Source organism: Artemia sp. Qi Xiang Cuo, chromosome 1 (genome assembly GCF_049724085.1).
Source record: "Artemia sp. Qi Xiang Cuo chromosome 1, ASM4972408v1, whole genome shotgun sequence".
Taxonomy (NCBI): Eukaryota; Metazoa; Arthropoda; class Branchiopoda; order Anostraca; family Artemiidae; genus Artemia; species Artemia sp. Qi Xiang Cuo.
In genome coordinates, this window is record NC_142794.1 from 37,364,808 (window position 1) to 37,381,886 (window position 17,079).

The 17,079-nt window shown below is 35.1% G+C and overlaps 1 protein-coding gene across 1 annotated transcript in view; it reads right to left on the minus strand.

The window, feature by feature from the left end:
• LOC148956259 (LIM/homeobox protein Lhx9-like) overlaps nucleotides 1–16,577 on the minus strand; it is a 58,573-nt gene extending 41,996 nt beyond the window's left edge. The window contains exon 1 of the mRNA XM_089094757.1: nucleotides 16,479–16,577. Coding sequence (XP_088950883.1) covers nucleotides 16,479–16,520 — 42 coding nt within the window. The 5' untranslated portion in view covers nucleotides 16,521–16,577. The remainder of the gene's footprint in view (nucleotides 1–16,478) is intronic.
• Between the last annotated feature and the right edge of the window lie 502 nt (nucleotides 16,578–17,079).

Below are 17,079 nucleotides of genomic sequence, written 5' to 3' on the forward strand. Positions count from 1 at the left end.
GTCAGTAGAAAACTTTACAGCGGGGTTTTTATTTATAATCATAGCGGTGCACTGGGGGAATCCCTCAATGATTGCTTGAAGACCTTACGAAAAATGCATAGGAAACGTCGAAAAAACAAATTATTTAGCGGCAAACAACTGATCAAAAAATTTCTAATCCATCAAAAAATTGCATACGGTACACCTATGTCTCAGGAACACCTGCATAGAGGGGAGATAGGGAAAACTCACCAAGAGATCAGTCCAAATCATCATTTTGGCAAGAATGATCTTAAGTTTTGAGACAATTTTGACCCCCTCCCCTTTCCACCTTAAGGTTCTTGTATACACCGCGGCAACTCTGTTTGAAATGGTGCTGTGATGCAGGGCAAGCATTTTATGCGGTAGAAAATAAATCAAAAACTTTCGGATTTACTTATTGCTATTCAGAACGATTGATTACATCCGAAATCAATTGGAATCTGACACGTGGAAAAACACTTTTAAATCAAATGATTAATTTTTTTTACACTTTTGGAACCGAGGAAAGGGGATATAGCGAATATAGTAAAAAACAGAATAGAAACCTCGGTTCTTAAAAACCAAATTCGATGCGTGAATTCGTGATCATGAATCGATAGTGCTTTGAAAAATGTCGACTACACTTAATATATGATGAAATTATCTTAGGTGTAGTCTTTTAGTCTTTACACTAGACATGTTTTTTTTTTTTTTTTTTTTTTTTTTTTTTTTTTTTTTTTTTTTTTTTTGCAATCACAGCTGGTAGCCAGGTACTTCTATATTAAACGCACTCTTTTTTATATGTCAAATTGGAGACGCGACAGAAAACCCAATTTTGTATGGGTTAATTCAAGACAGTGCTATACAGTAATGAATGCTTAGCGTGGTTTTCAATGCATTGACGATATTTAAGCTGTTGCTTTTTGGGGGTTTAGGGGGAGAAAAGGGTAGCTAGGTTAGGTTACGTATTTGATATATGCAGCTTTACCCCCACCCCCTCCCTAATGTGCAAACATATAGCCCAAATTTGTTTCTAAACTATTATATATTCATCCTATTTTTTATTTTTTTTTCATTAGCATTCACCAAACTAGCACTATATAAAAGAGTGCGTTTAACATAGAAGTACCGGTAGCCAATACCTCTTTCGAAATGGACAAGCCAATGGAAATGCAACCTGTAGAAAATATCAAGTAAGGGGATATTTGTCATTTTTGAAAAAAAAATATTAGATACGCCGCTTTTTTACACAACGGCAAAACAGTGTAGTTTAAAACCAAAGAGGAATTGACTTGTCTGCTGAAAACTTAAAACCCTGTTATAGTCTGATAACTATCAGGATCGTAAAGGAAGGGCTGATTTTTGTCAAAGCTTTCCCACCGTTGCTACTATCAGATTGTGATTTAAACTTCCTTCACGTTTCTGTCTTGCTTTATGTTTGAAATGTGACAGGGAAAAAATCTGAACGAAAGATCGGACTTTTGCATGTCAGTTTGATATTAGCTTCATAATATGATACAGTGCGATACTTGCCAACTGTGATGTTTTGAGGAATTAAGGTGAACTTGGCCAGTTCAGTAATCCAAATTGCCTGTGCCTTTGAAGACAGGTTGGACGAGTTTGGTAACTTGCAGTTTCACAAACCCATTCTTTATTCATTTCAACAGGGATTACTCACAATACGTATATCAAAGTTAAAAATTATATTAGAGATTCTGGACCAGTTCTTCAAATAATGCAATTCATGGATTGTAATTAACGAGGGTTTACTGACTTCACGCCACTTGATGTACATCTTGGAACGCCAAGTCCCCAAAACGCTGGGCCTACTCCTCAAGACGCTTGGCACAGTTCCACCCCGCTTGGCACGCGCCATTTGGTGTACATGATTTCTGAGAGAGAGAGCGACCCCTGTAATCATAAAACATCATCCCCTGGTTTTTGGGCACCCAGACAGAAAACTGGGAGTGATCACAGTGGCGTTAATTCATAAAAATGTAAGGGAGGGGCACAAAATGGATTTTTCGAAATCTAAGGAGTCAATTCTGTGGTTTTTACTTTTGTTCAATAAGTAATACAGATAAAGGCGCTTTTTAATTAAAATACCAAAGAATAGGCATTTTTCGAAACCTAGGGGGAAGGAGAGACAAAAAATTGGGAGAAGTCAAATACTAAACTCCTCCTGTCCCAATTGATACCGCTGAATAGACATGCAAAGAATAAGGCAGTACTATTCTAATAGAATCCTGTCAATCCCCTGTTATATGCAGTGGCGTCAATTCAAGAAAAACCATAAGGAGCAAAATTTATGTTTAAAATCTAGGGGGCACTTTTTTTTTCCATACTACACATGAAAATACTAAAAAATGACGTTTTCTTTTAATTTGGGGAGGATCAGAAACTAGGGGGTAAAAATATTCTCCCCCCCCAGTTGATACCTCTAATTATGTGGTGTTTGTTTTGCGGTTGATATCAGGCATGTTATTATGAGTTGTACAGACTATGATAGAGAACTTGACTATTTGAGAACGCAAGATCTCAAACATTTTGATGCTTTTAGTCTAACCAGTGACGCAGACTCAAACCAGCTATGCAGAGGCACACGACAGGGTCAGGCAATTGTCTACTCATCTATTGAGGTGATTTATGGGAGTGACTAAGTTCTATTCTAGTTCTTCAGTTCTAGGCTATATATTGCTGGTGATGTTGTGATTTTACTCGTCTTATTTCTATTTTTAGGATCTATATTTTACATTACTGATCTACTGGACGTAATTCTTTGAATGTTGTGCTATTATATTATATACTAGTGCTACTACTGTAACGTTCAAAGTGGCAAATTGTAACGTTCAAAGTGGCAACTTCCATATTACTTAAATCAATGAAATTGTTATGGCCTCAGGACATCTCTATACGAAGCACTTAAGCCACCTTAGAATCGGACAACAAGAAGTCCCTTGGGTGAGTCAAATGAAGGATTTGTGCAACCCTGCCTCTGCATGGTTTTTCAAGCTTGGCCATGCTCTTCTATCAACAGGTGAAGACGATAGTCTGAAGCTTATTGTCTCTGAATCATTAGGACTATATATTCATGCCTAAAAGTATTATACAACAACGGGGAGGCAGCCAATAACAGATAACTTAGTTAGGAAGAAGTTTTTCAACCAAAAAAGTCCCCGAAGAGGAACTAAAACCCAGAAGATTTATCCATTAATCAAAATCCATTGTAATACTGTGTCGTTTACGAGGCTATAATTTCTTCGACGGGTGCCACTGCTCAAGGTCACCCTGTAGCTCGTTTGCAGTCACGGTTTTGGTGAGGCATACTCTAAAATGTCCACCCTGACTTCACTATGAGGCCACATAAGCAGGGTTTTCTTTTTGGGGGAACGGACGGAGGAAGGAACTTATAACAGAGCACACTTTAATCCATCTCAGAGTACCGGAATGGTTATATTTAAAGCTATCAACTTATGTTATTTATTTTTTTATTGATTATATCATTTCCTTGAATGGTGCAATAATGACCTGCACAACAACTTTGATTTGCCCCAACCAAACAAATCTATCCAGCACTATACGAGTTTTTGTGTGAAATACCCATGTATATAAAGAATCAGTTAGGCCTACCACAAAAACATGGAATGCAATATAAAAATTAGATGTGAAATTTAGATTTTGGTGTATATTACAGAGTGTCCAGATTGTTTCAATTGCCCAAGAGCCTTCTTCAACAAACCAAGTTAGTCTTTCCCAAAAAATGTTAGGTAACAGTAAGATCAAAGTGGCGTATGCAAAAGACAATCTGCCTAAAAGCAAACCGAATGACATTGCGTGTATCCAGGTCATCGAAGCAGCATATCTGTGATATCTCAAAAACGTCTTGGGGGATGAAATGAAAACTTTCAGGGGCTGTAAGGGAAAGAGAGACTTGGAGGACTTCACATTTTGTGCTGGAGGGGCATGTTAAACAATTTTTGTCCCCGATCTGTCAAAATACTTTTGCATTACAGGCTTTAAGGGACATATAATCTATAAAAAGTTAAATAGCAAGCTAAATCAGAAGACAGTATTTGCAAAGTTAATTAAAATGGCATATTTGGGTACTATCCCATTATGCGGGCCTCTCGGATTAATAACTATAGAGGAGGCAATGATAAAACCCGTTTTTGACGTCTTAACTGTTATAGAGTAGGCAATGATAACAAGGTTTTCATTACGTATACGGTATTAAACTGTGTTTTTTGGGGTTTAGGGGGAGAAGGTACCAAGGGCGGATCCAGGATTTTTTTTCGGGAGGGGGGGTTAATAATTTTTTACTCAGTTTTCGACTAATTTTACTGATTTTTACCTAGGTTTTACTAATTTTCGACTCGGTCAAAAATTTCGGGAGGGGGGGGGGTCAAACCGGGTAACCCCCCCATGGATACGGCCTTGGAAGGTACCTAGGTTAGGTTAGGTTACGTATTTAATATATGCAATGCTTCACCCCCCACCCCCACCCCTAATGTGCAAATATATAGCCCAAATTTGTTTATAAACTATTATATATTAATCCTATTTTACTTTATTTCATTAGCATTAACCAAACTTGACTATTTAGAGAGGGTCGCATAATGGGATAGTACCCATATTTGGGAAACACCTTTGGGGGACCGAGATAAAACTTTCAAAGAGCTTTTTGGGGGGAGGGTAATAAGTAAACGTTGAATCTTGACTTAGGGAGGGGCGGAGGGACAGAAGGTTTATAGGTTTGATCGTCAATCTGTTTAAAATCTGTCTCATAACCCCCCCCCCCCCTCAAACCCTATAAACGACTTGAAATCCACTTGAGTTTTATTGAAAACAGTATATATTTAGGACAGCATGGTTTTTGTTTGTCACAACAAAATTTCCGGTTATAATCTAGATCACTGGAACAAACTAATGAAAGTAGACTGATTGTTCAATATAAATGCTATTGATTCCTAAACGTAGGCTACCAGTATTTTTTTTGTTTTGTATGTTATAGTTATAAAAGAGAGAATGTTGAAAGTACATTTTGTTTTCGGTGCAAATGACACTTTGGCTGTTACAATGCTTAAAAGACGGTAGTCCTATCCTGTTTGTAGTAATTTATGTTAGTTTTAACTATGACTTAGTCATTCATTCATCTAGAGAGGTACCTCTTGCCTTGTTCAATATGACAATTCGTATTCAATATGTCAGTTTTGGGTTTCATCTATGTATTGATAGTAATTTAAGTTCGTTTTAAGTTTAAGTTGTTACATGATTTCAGTTACTTGTCTACTATGGCGGCAACGCTCAAGTTGTTTAATCTGAGTAAAACCAGTTTCTCTGATTGCATTCAGAGATAATTATCTTAGTCTCAGTGATATAAACTACTATTCAGTTATATTTTAACTAAATATCTAATATATAGAGTTGGTTGGGTTAGATATTTATTATCATGCGTTGCGGCCTGTTTTTCATAATTCTCTGTTGCAGTTTCCATAATTTTGTTTCTTAAGTATTATATTTTCATCATATTTTGGTATGTTTCATTAGGATTAACGTAACTTCACTTTTTGAGTTTAGTCACTATAATAGACAAGTTGGCCAATCTGATTTTACTTCTGCTAGTTTAGGTTTTTACTTCTGTTTGAAAAACTGTTTTTTTGGAAAATGTTCTTTATATTAACATTAGAAAATAACTTATTGAAATTTTTATATGCGCGCAGTAAAGTAAAAATGACAATTTAGCGTTGGATTTAAAGGATTATTCTAATTAATGAGGATAGCTTCTCTCCTTTATGTGAGAAAAAAATGTTTGTAGGACAAAATAAAAATAAAAACAGAAAAGAATTATTTTTCAAACAAATTTCAAATATGAGCAAAGGGAAAATTTAAAAGCGGCAAAAATTACCATGAACAGGAAGGGAGTTTTCTCCCTTAAATTCCTGAATCGTAACATTTAAGTGGTTGCTTTTATTTTACTGAAAACTCACTGCAAAAACACAACCATCGCCTTATCGATTTAAAAAAAAAGAAATATTTTCATCTTCTTGACGATAAATATTAGTTGGTTTCAGCAAAGCGCCAACAATCACTTAAATGTTAAGAGTATCAAGGGGATTACATGTTAGATGCGGGGGATCAAGGGGGAAACACCGACCACCTCCAGTTCAAGATGATCTTTGATCGTTGCAAGGCTCAACATTGTGTTTTGTTTGTTTTTAACTTGTATTTAAAAAAAAATTATAATGAAGGGTCAGGGGGATTATACTCCCTTCTATGGGGGCTAATTTCCACTTTCAGCTTTGAATTTAGGGTTTACTCCTCCTCTCCCGGAAAAGTGACTAGTCCCATTTTTTCTTCTTTTTTTGTTTCAATTTTGCTTAACAGGAATGGAACTAAAGTTTCAAAACGCATGGTCACTGGAAGGAAGATTAAAATTAAAATGGAAATAAAATTCAATTAAAGTAGAACAACTTAAAGATGGTCAATTTAAGTATATGCAGTGTAAATAAAACAAGAACAATCCTATAATAAAACCACATAAGCACAATAGCAGGCGAAAGTTTATTAGCAAGTTTGAAATATGTCGATAATAATAAAAGCAATACAATAACAGAAGTGCAAAAAAGGGAGGCTCTTGTGGACCAACAAAAAGCGAGACAAAGACAAGTTTAGTACATATGAAAGCAAAATACATGGCTTATGCAAAACAGTATTGCCAAGATTACGATAGAGTCAACTAAATCTTCAACTTGTTGACAGCAGATTGACAGAAGTTGAATTTGTGTAACTTAATACCATCGCAACTCCCCTCTTATTGACGTTTGCCTTATGGCTGGATAAGACGGATGACCCGTGTTTAAATCCGCTTTTTACTTGAACATTTCCTTTGATAGGAAGAAATATGCAAAAATTGGGAATGAAGCCTGCAAAAAGGCTGCTCGTTTCAAACCTTTACAAAGTATTTTCAAAAGAAAGAAGTTTGGAATTGGAGACGAAGTAAAAGGAATATTTACATGTTTACTAGCGAATTTGCCGGCTCGATTTCCTCAGCTCACTACAGTCACAGCTCGGGCCTTTGGTTTTATACGCTTGTTATCATCGCGTCACAAATTCATTTTCCATTTTGTCCACTTCTTTTTAAGCTTATATATTTTTTTTATTTCTATAGCCTATGTCCACTTCCATGGGTCCAAAATCACATATACGCTTGTAGTCGTTTTAGTTTATTTTTCAGTGAACAGGAAAAAGTGCATACACACAAACACACTATTGATAATGTATATGTGCAGATACAACCATATTTAGAGAAAAAAAGAAATTATATATAAAGCAAACTTAGAAAAAGAATTGAAAAATAAACTGAAAAAATAAAACTTGCTCAGAAGCGAGGCCACATCCAGGGGGTAGGAGGTTTGAAACCCCCCTCTAAATATGTGTCCGACTTGTAAAAACGTAAAGAAAATGTATAAAAACAAGTTTTTATGTGTTTTTAAGTTTTTCCGTACCCCCCCCCCTCCCGCACACAAATCCTGGATACGGTCCGGCTTAGAAGTACACACTATTGATAATGTATATACAAATACAACCATTTTTAAAGGAAAAAGAGATTATATATAAAGCAAACTTAGAAAAAATTGAAAACTAAATAAAGTGAGAAAAAAATTAAACTTGCTTAGAAACAAGGCCGCATCCAGGCGGGTAGAGGGTTGGAACCCCTGTCCCTCCAAATATTTGTTTCACTTGTAAAAACGTAACAAAATGTATAAAAACAAGTTTTGATGCGTTTTTTCAAGTTTTTTACGATTACTTTTAAGAGTTACGAGTACTTGATAATAAAACTTATTTGTATCTCATTCTAATATACTCATTCTATTTCCTTTGACCTGCTGAGTCACATCTATGGTGGTACGAGAGATTCGGTGGAAGAAAAACGGAAAAAAAATATTAAAGATACACCTATTGACTCTTCAACTGAAAATCAAAAGCACTTCAACTCACTGAACTGAGGAAGACACATTAGGAGAGCAGCTGCCTTCAATTCATATCATCTGCTACCCCCTGATCCGACTCAGTTGAGTTGAATTTTGCACGAATTCAGAAGCAAGCAAAGCCTATTGACGCACGTCACCTCCACTTCATGCAAGATGATCATCACATCTGCACTCCCTTTAACACCTGTTAGCGGAACAGGGGAATAACTCCGAAAAATAACAAAACTTCTACTGCTGCTGGAACTTACGTGTTATAAAGGAGCAGCTATATATTCAGATGGCACAGAGGATTAGTGGGCATGTGCCATATTGCCATGGTTGTCACCCGGTGACAAAATAACACTGGATTTTAGTGATTTTCTGCTTATTTAAGGATTTTCTTCAATAATCTAGCCATTTATGTCCGAATTCAGTGATTTTTTGTATATGAAAAAAAAATCACTAGAAATAGTGATAAATCAATAGGGGTGGCAACCCTGTATACTGCTACTTCTCTTTTGGTAACTGGTGTCTAGCTTAATTATCGGCACGTATGTGATACATAGAATTAGGTTTTATGTGGTACACAATATGTGACGCTCACAAACAGAAAAAAATCTCACCAAAAAGATCATTTGAATTGACCAAAAACATTTCTTCATGGGTTCGAACTGTATCGTTCACTGAGAAATTATTACCATGTCGGATGTTCCAATTAACCCACCTACTGACTTCAAACCACATAAAGTATTAATCAAGACCGTATCCATGGGGGTCAGGGGGTTTGAACCAACCCCCACCCTCCCAAAATGTTTGTCCGACTTGTTAAAACGTAACAAAAGTGAATATAAACAAATTTTTGAAGGGTTTTTGAAGTTTTTTTGTAACCCCCCCCCGTAAAAAAATATTCCTGGATATGTTCTTGCTTCTAATCCAGCCGGAGAAATGACATCCATCAAGTAATATCTTTAGTCTTTCTTCTCCAACTTATTTGTTAACTAAATACTTAAAACCTTATTTAGAAGGTGGATACATTCTTCAGTTTTTTTTTTTTTTATAAAATAAAGTAAGTAGTTCAGCTAACTATAAATGTATAATTAGTTCTAATCTCATTAGCACAGATATTTCCTAGTCTGCTTCAATCTCCGAAGTTTAGGCTTCAACGGCATCCTTTTAAAAAATCATTTTATTTCTAAATTTCTATTTATTTCTTGTTCCGCCAAGCAGCATCCGTAACACCTTGTCACTATTTCTACTAAGGGATTTAAGCCTGATTTGAAAATTTTTACACCCCTGAAGCAGGAGCATACTTTGCTATGGGGCAGGGGTAAACTGCGCCACAGACATCAGCTTACCCCCTAGCTGAAATTTAGCGTCTTCGAAAATCTTGTCAAAACTAAGATAGGCCTATATAATTCAAGCATCTACAGAACGAGATCAGTCTTTTTTAGTATACCTTTGCCTTTATGGTATTATATTGCTCATTTTCATTGCTCACCGTCATTATCACTTGACATGGGAACATCAACTCCATCAGTGCCCCTCCCCCAGGATTTTGACAAATTTAAACCACTGCCCTAAAGGAAGCAAATTTTATATTTTGTGTTTTTTTTTCGGTTTTTATCAAATCACAGAGACAAAAAAAAAGATAAGGATAATCATCTTCCAGAGCCATTTCTAGTGCTTAGGGCATCGAATCAAATTTTAGTTGGTGGATCTTTATTACAGGGACAAGTAGCAGGCCTTTCGCCCAATGTTTTTCCAGCGACTATCTTCCCCCCCCCCCGCATTGCCAAGCAGAGCGTCAATCCACTCAACTACTACAAAGTAACATACATAAATACGAATCTAGCTACAACAATCCCAATTATTTTCGCTGATTGTAAAATATGCAAAGTGTTGCTATTATTATATAGGAACATATCTGTTGCTTATGCAATTTGTAATTTTGTAGCGTTATGAATGTTACTTATATGAGTCATAAGTATTCCCACAGTTTCGTATATTTTTAACTTGACTTTAATTACTTTTCAAATTTGCCCCTCCCCTCCTGAAATAGATTTCTGCGTTCGTGCATATCAAAGACAAAATAAAATATTTTTTAATTCAATTTATTAGGCTGTTTATAGTTACCACTGTGCTTAACAGAGTACGCATGGGGATTGCTTAGATTGTGAGAATATGAATGTTTACATCTTTGTGCATAAGGCGGTTGTTGTTGAATAAAGACATTCGATTTTCACTCTGCTTTTCACCTTTGATGTAGATTTCTATTCAGTCAAGCCTCTTACTATTTGATCCCGTCATTGATTCCTGTTACGTAAGAGTTTCTATGGTTCTTTTTTATATTAGAAAAAAAAATTAGCGTTTATATCTACGAAATTTTAATATCAAAACATTCAAGATCATATGTATACAAAATTGACAACAGAAGAAACTATGGAAGGGGTTATATTTATTAACGCCCGTAAGGAGTGAATGATGAGGGCAATTCCCCATAGGAAGGGTACAAATATATGTATATATATATATATATATATATATATATATATATATATATATATATATATATATATATATATATATATATATATATATATATATATATATATATATATATATATATATATATATATATATATATATATATATATATATATATATATATATATATATATATATATATATATATGTTTATATACATTTCATTAAAGTGCACAATCTCACAAAATTTATATCACTTTTATCACATCTTTAAAAAACACTTTATTTTAAAGTGTGCCTCCCCCGGAAACCAGGAGGCCTTGGGAGAACCTGGTCCAACAGCTTCCTGGTTCCAAGTTGGCCCGAATGCCATGTGGCTCGTCTTAAGTAAAAGTAATTAAGTGCCTCCCCAGGCCAAAAGGTGTAGTCTGTGCAAAGAATGAATACTTATTATTCTTCTTTACAAGGATTGTTCTAAACGATGTCCAAGGAAAAATTAGCATAAAAGCCTTTCGGAGAATCCTACAATAGACCACTAATATCATTTGAGTCTCCGCATATGCTTATATTATTTCCCGTTTTTGGGAATTATGGCTTTAGACTAACTGCAAATGTAGATTCATATAAACTTCTTAATATTCACATCTCATACAAATCTAGGAAATTTCTCTCTAGATTACAAATGAGCGTTTATCCGCCTTTCTTATACTTCAAAACAAATTTCCTCGAACCGATTTCTGAACATAGGCTAAGTATACACCGACTGCGTACTTTCGGCATGACGCAGCCGCAGAAACAATGAATGTAAAATGAATTAATAAAATTGCATTTTAACGTGTCTGCAACGCACTGTATAAAAACAAAATTCTAGTTTAATGTCCTTACTAAAAAGGCACACATCATAGAAATGACAAGACGAGTACACAAAAATGGGGGGGGGGCGAGTCCTTGCACCTACTCTAAGCGAAAAAGGCGTTATAAATGATAGTGGAGTGGACACACAGATATTAACCAGGTACACGAATATTTTTTTTCGGGGTAGGGGGAGAATTTGCCAAAATAAAAAAAAACAATTGTATAGAAAATTACAAACTATTTAAAAATCATAAAAATCACAAGATTTCGTAGGGCACGTGGTCTCAGCCTCTTCCCTTGCATAAATACCCTAGTTCAGTAAGTAAGTTTTTTGCACAGTTCATAGTACTTTTGCTTTGATTGGCACTGAACTAAACGAACTGTCTCGAAAGGCAGCATGAACAGTAGGGTATCATTCATAAAATAGCTCTAGAACCAATCCCTCCTCTGAAATACGATACACTTCACTAATTCCTTTAGATTTTTTTTTATTTTCCCTATAATCCCTGCTCCCCCGCCCTTCTTAAGAGAATTTCAAGCGTGCCTATTTGTTCTACGTATTATATTTTAATTAAAAGCATAATAATTTGAAAGCAATAAAAAACTACTAAATATCGTCCATTCTGAAAGGAATCTTATACACCACGGGGTGGACGCCACAAATGGCAGAAAATGCCACATGTTGCATGAAGTATTTCTTAGATGGTGCAAAGAGGCTCATCATGGTCGAAGCTTCACATGTGTGGTGCAATTCGCGGTCCTTGGTGTACTCAGGTAGTAGAATATGAGTGGCCCCTCGGGGGAGACTAAACGTGGCGATAAGCAGGACACCGTCGCTATTTTTTATTTTGGTACAGGTTTTGTATTACAAAAATATTTTGTTTACAGGCACTGAATAAGTAATGTTTTAAAATTGTATTTATTTTTATATTTTTTCATTGAAAAGACATGCAGAGGAGGTAGTTAAAGGAAGATTACTATTTTGATTATTACCACTCCCTTATTAAAATAATTGTTCTTTTTTAATCATTTGGAAAGGTAATGTGGTCCACAGGTCATCCAAACCAGCAACATCTTGCACCTTCATTTACTTCTTTGACATTCAAATAATGTCCTGCCAAAAAAAGATCTTGTGCATGGCTGCGCACTGAAATTCAAACTCAGCTGCTAATCTATGATATCAGTGCATTGATAAATTCACAGTTGATTTTCCCTTGATGCACGTTCAAGATAGTTCAAATTACACAAATCTCGAATGGTAATTAACATATAGTTATCACATCTAGAACTCTAAAAAAATGTTGTCAAAATATTTACATAATTTTTGTTTCTCGAACCCCCCCCCCCGCCTTCCAAGAGAAAAATCATTTATTTACATTCCTTAAAATTTGCTTTCATAAATTTATTTGAATGTAAAAATATGATATTTGCGGAAACATATGCATTTTCACAGACAATCATGCCAGGTGACCATTTTAAACAAAAAGGGAGTTTTGTGCACAGGCCGACGGCATGAAGGTATAATTTTTAAGGTAACTCCGTCGGGTAGTAAACAGGCACTAAAAAATAAAAGACATTGGTGTCCTATAATTCTGTTGTAAAAAGTGTGCTTTATTTCCATTGGTTTATTTTTGTGGTGTAGGCTATTTTCTTAAGCCAACCATATTTTCCTTAAACAGATATCAGAAAGAGAAGCCAAATAGCCCCGTCCTTTTTAACCGTTATTCTATTTACCTGTTGTTCCTCTGATAAATTTCAAGCCAGTAAAAGAACACAAAATTTGATTGGTTCTTTTGTGTGAAATTTTAGGCCAGTAAAAGGAAAGTTTTGAGTGATATTTTTACAAGTTAAGTCTCTGTTTCTCTATGGACATTCCATAAAGATAAAAATATTGGTGAGATGCAAAATCGTAGCTACGATTCAGAATGTATATTTTATTTTTACAGGGGAAGGGGTAGAAAACCCTAGGCTATTAATAGTCAGAATAGAGAATCTAACTATCGAGAAAGCAGATACACATTCATACTATGATCAGAAACAATAAAGATGGGTACGAGTTTTATGTTAGGGGGGGATAATTTTTTGGACTTCCCTTGCCCGTAATGGAGATTGCATCATTTAGAAAAATAATCCAAACATAAAATTTGCCATATTATCAAAGGGAGATGCAATTTATGGGTATTTTTTTCGAAATTTAAATGATTATTACTAAAGTTTTCTAAACTTCGACTTATAGTTTGCAGTGACACCAGTTGGGGGCAGGGGACCTACCTTTTTTAGGATTTTCATTGAAAAATGCTTTTTCTAGTATTTTCATTGAATAGATGGACAACTTTGCCCCCCCCCTATATTTTGAAACATTCACCGCCCCCCCCATAAATCACCTTGAACTGATGCCACTGGTAGTTTTTCCAACATGGAGGAGACAAACTATAAGATATAATGTGGACTCATGATAAAAATAAGCTATACCTATACAGAGCATTAAAAGACAGTCCAGCTTACATATTCCTTTGGATTACCCAAGGATGGAAAACTTCCCATTATTATTATCTGGCTGAACAGAAAAGGCGTATCCATGATTTTTGTTCTGGGAGGGGTTATTTTCCAGGGAAGGGGGGGGGCTACAAAACAATTATACAAAACATGTAAAAAAAAATTGTCTACATACATTTTTGTTACTTTTTTACGAGTCAGGCAAAATTCAGTAAACCCTCAACCCCCCGCCCAATACCCTCCGTGAATATGGCCTTGTTGAACATCTATGTCTAAATTTAATTGTTGTTCCATGGTTTAGTAAAAGAGAAGGTGTATTCGAGAAACGTAAAGCGCAGGGACGGGTACTGAATACATTAAAAATTTTCTGCGCGAATGTTTTTGATAGGGCCATGAATTAGGGGCGTATATTTGGGCCACGGATTTATTTACTTGCTATTTTTCAGGGACTAAAATGGTACTACTTTATTGGTTGTCCCCTCCAGAAGGATCCATTATAAATTCTGAAAACTAGTTATATATATCATATATATATATATATATATATATATATATATATATATATATATATATATATATATATATATATATATATATATATATATATATATATAAAAAAAATATATATATATATATATATATATATATATATATATATATATATATATATATATATATATATATATATATATATATATATATATAATATATATATATATATATATATATATATATATATATATATATATATATATATATATATATATATATATATATATATAATACTTATATCATTCGCATAAGTGCATTAATTTACAACAGCCCGCCTCCCTAATGGACAAGTAAATATGCCAAATTATATATTATCCATGGATTTCCCCGTCGCTTGATGCAGTTGACGTTTTTAGTTTGCCTTTAAATCAATTTGAAGAAAAGAGTCACATATGGAAATTTCAGGGCGCATATACAATCTGGGGTACATGTTTGATCATCAGGGGGAGGGGAGGGGGATAAACTTGTCTAAAATATAAACACACTTGAGAACTTGTTTTGCGAATACCCGGTTTTTACGCTGTCTATACCAGACAATAGCCTTCGGGTCGTTGAGGAACCACATTATGGCTTTTTTTTAATTAAGCATTTTGGTTATTTTACGTTACGCGCTCTGGGCGGCCATCCTTCCATTATTCTTTGTGGTAGTTTTCATAATTTTGTTACTAAGGCATCATATTTTCTTCATATTTTGTTTTGTTTCATCAGCATTCACCAAACTTTACTTCTCGAGTGCGTTTTATATAATGGACAAGTACCGGATAAAGTAAGGCGGTGCGCTTTTGGAAATGATATAAGCTAAGTAAGTATTTTAGAATTCTTTAGAATTTTATTTTCAGAATTCTTAGAATTCATTTTCAGAATTTTATAGTGTTTCAGTCTGAAGGAGCCAACCACCAGTTCCATGGGCACCCATATGGGGAGGGGCAGAGGGTGGCTCTAGCCACCCCCCCCTGGCTGAATGATGTTGCCTTATATTTAATATTTTTGTTTTGAGATTTCTATTATACAGCATTGGAAGTGCCGATTAGACCAGAAAAGCCCCCCTCTAAAATTATCAGCTTATGGGCGCCCCTGACCAGATTTATAGCCTACTAATAAAATAAATATTTTTACAGGACTTATTTTCAATGGTTGATGGCGAAAGAAGCGCACGGTTTTCGTCCAAATCATAAACTTTTATGTCATTTTGTAAATAATTAATGCAACCCTTTTTATTAGATTGCTTTGGAATGTAACGAATAAGAATAGGCTCTAAATTTCACAAAAAAGATTTACTCTTCTGACTCTAAGTTACATCTTGAAGATTCGATGGTACTTCCTCGTTAGCTAGAACACACTCGAGAATTTGGATCGCAAAGATCAGACAATAACCGGTTTTCACGGTCCTTATACCAGAATTAGCTTCGGCTCGATAGAAAAATTACATTGTAGCTATATTTTAATTAAACATTTAATTGGTATTTTGGTTTAGGTTACGTATTTTATATAGTGAGTTCTGGGCGGCTCCCTTCCATAATTTTTTGTAGTAATTTCGGTGCTCTTCTGAAATACAGGACACACGAAAGAAACACCGCATCGAAATCTCAAAACCGGCATTGATAAACAAGTTTCCGCTGCATAGTGAAATATTGCTCAGTCCGTGACAAAGATTTAAGCTTTAGTTTTTTGGAGTTAAGGGGGACTAAAAGGTAGCTAGGTTAGATTACGTATTTAGCATATGCTATGCTTTACCCCCCCCCCCTAATGTGCAAATATATAGCCCAAATTTGTTCATAAACTATAATATTTTGATGCTATTTTGTTTTATTTTATTAGCATTAACCAAACTTCACTTCTCGCATGTGTCCTGTATTTCAGAAGAGTACCGTAATTTCCAACTATTATATTTTGCTTCTAAACTATTATATTCTCATCATGTTTTGGCATATTTCATTGTGATTAACCGAAATTCAATTCTTGAGTCTGTACTAGCTAACAAGGAAATACCGATTAGATCTAACGGCAATTCAGTTACAAGAGTCAAGTAGGCTAAACAATATTCTTCAGATCCAGCAAGATGTGATTGTTCAACCTATTTACCGAATTTTTTTTCAACTCCGTTTTCTGCTATTTACTTACCCAAGCTAACGTCTGCATTGGTTGTCCGTCAAAAATTCCCATGCCCCTTTAAACTCTTTAGTAGGGCAATCACAAATACCTCCAACTTTTTGACATTCACTGCGCAAGTATCAGCATAAACTGTTAGTAGAAGTGGCCTACCAGCCGGAGAAAGACAGACGCCTAAAACCCACCCAGAAGGCGGGGCTACAGAACTCCAGGAGGTGGGAACTTTCGAGCGGGCGTATATTTCTAAAAACTCAATGCGATTAATGTGACCCAGAAAATCTTAGATGGTCTCGGATTTTAAGGATCTTGTCCCTGTGTCCTAATTTTCGAAAGTATGGGTTTGCATAACCTAAACAAACCAACAAATGTGTTACTCTAAAAAACTTACAACTTAGCCTGACATTTAAAACAGAGAGAGCTTTGCTGCAAAAGTATTTATTTCTACAGATATTCGTTAAAAGAACCTGCATAAAGTTTAAGGCAGACCCAAGGAGTTGTTTTTGAGGCAAGCCCTCCAGAATTTTGAAGGTCTAACTAATATCAAGGTTGAAAAACAACCATGGGAATATGCCTAAGTTTCAACCAGGCCTGAACTTACCAATTAGCCCGGGCC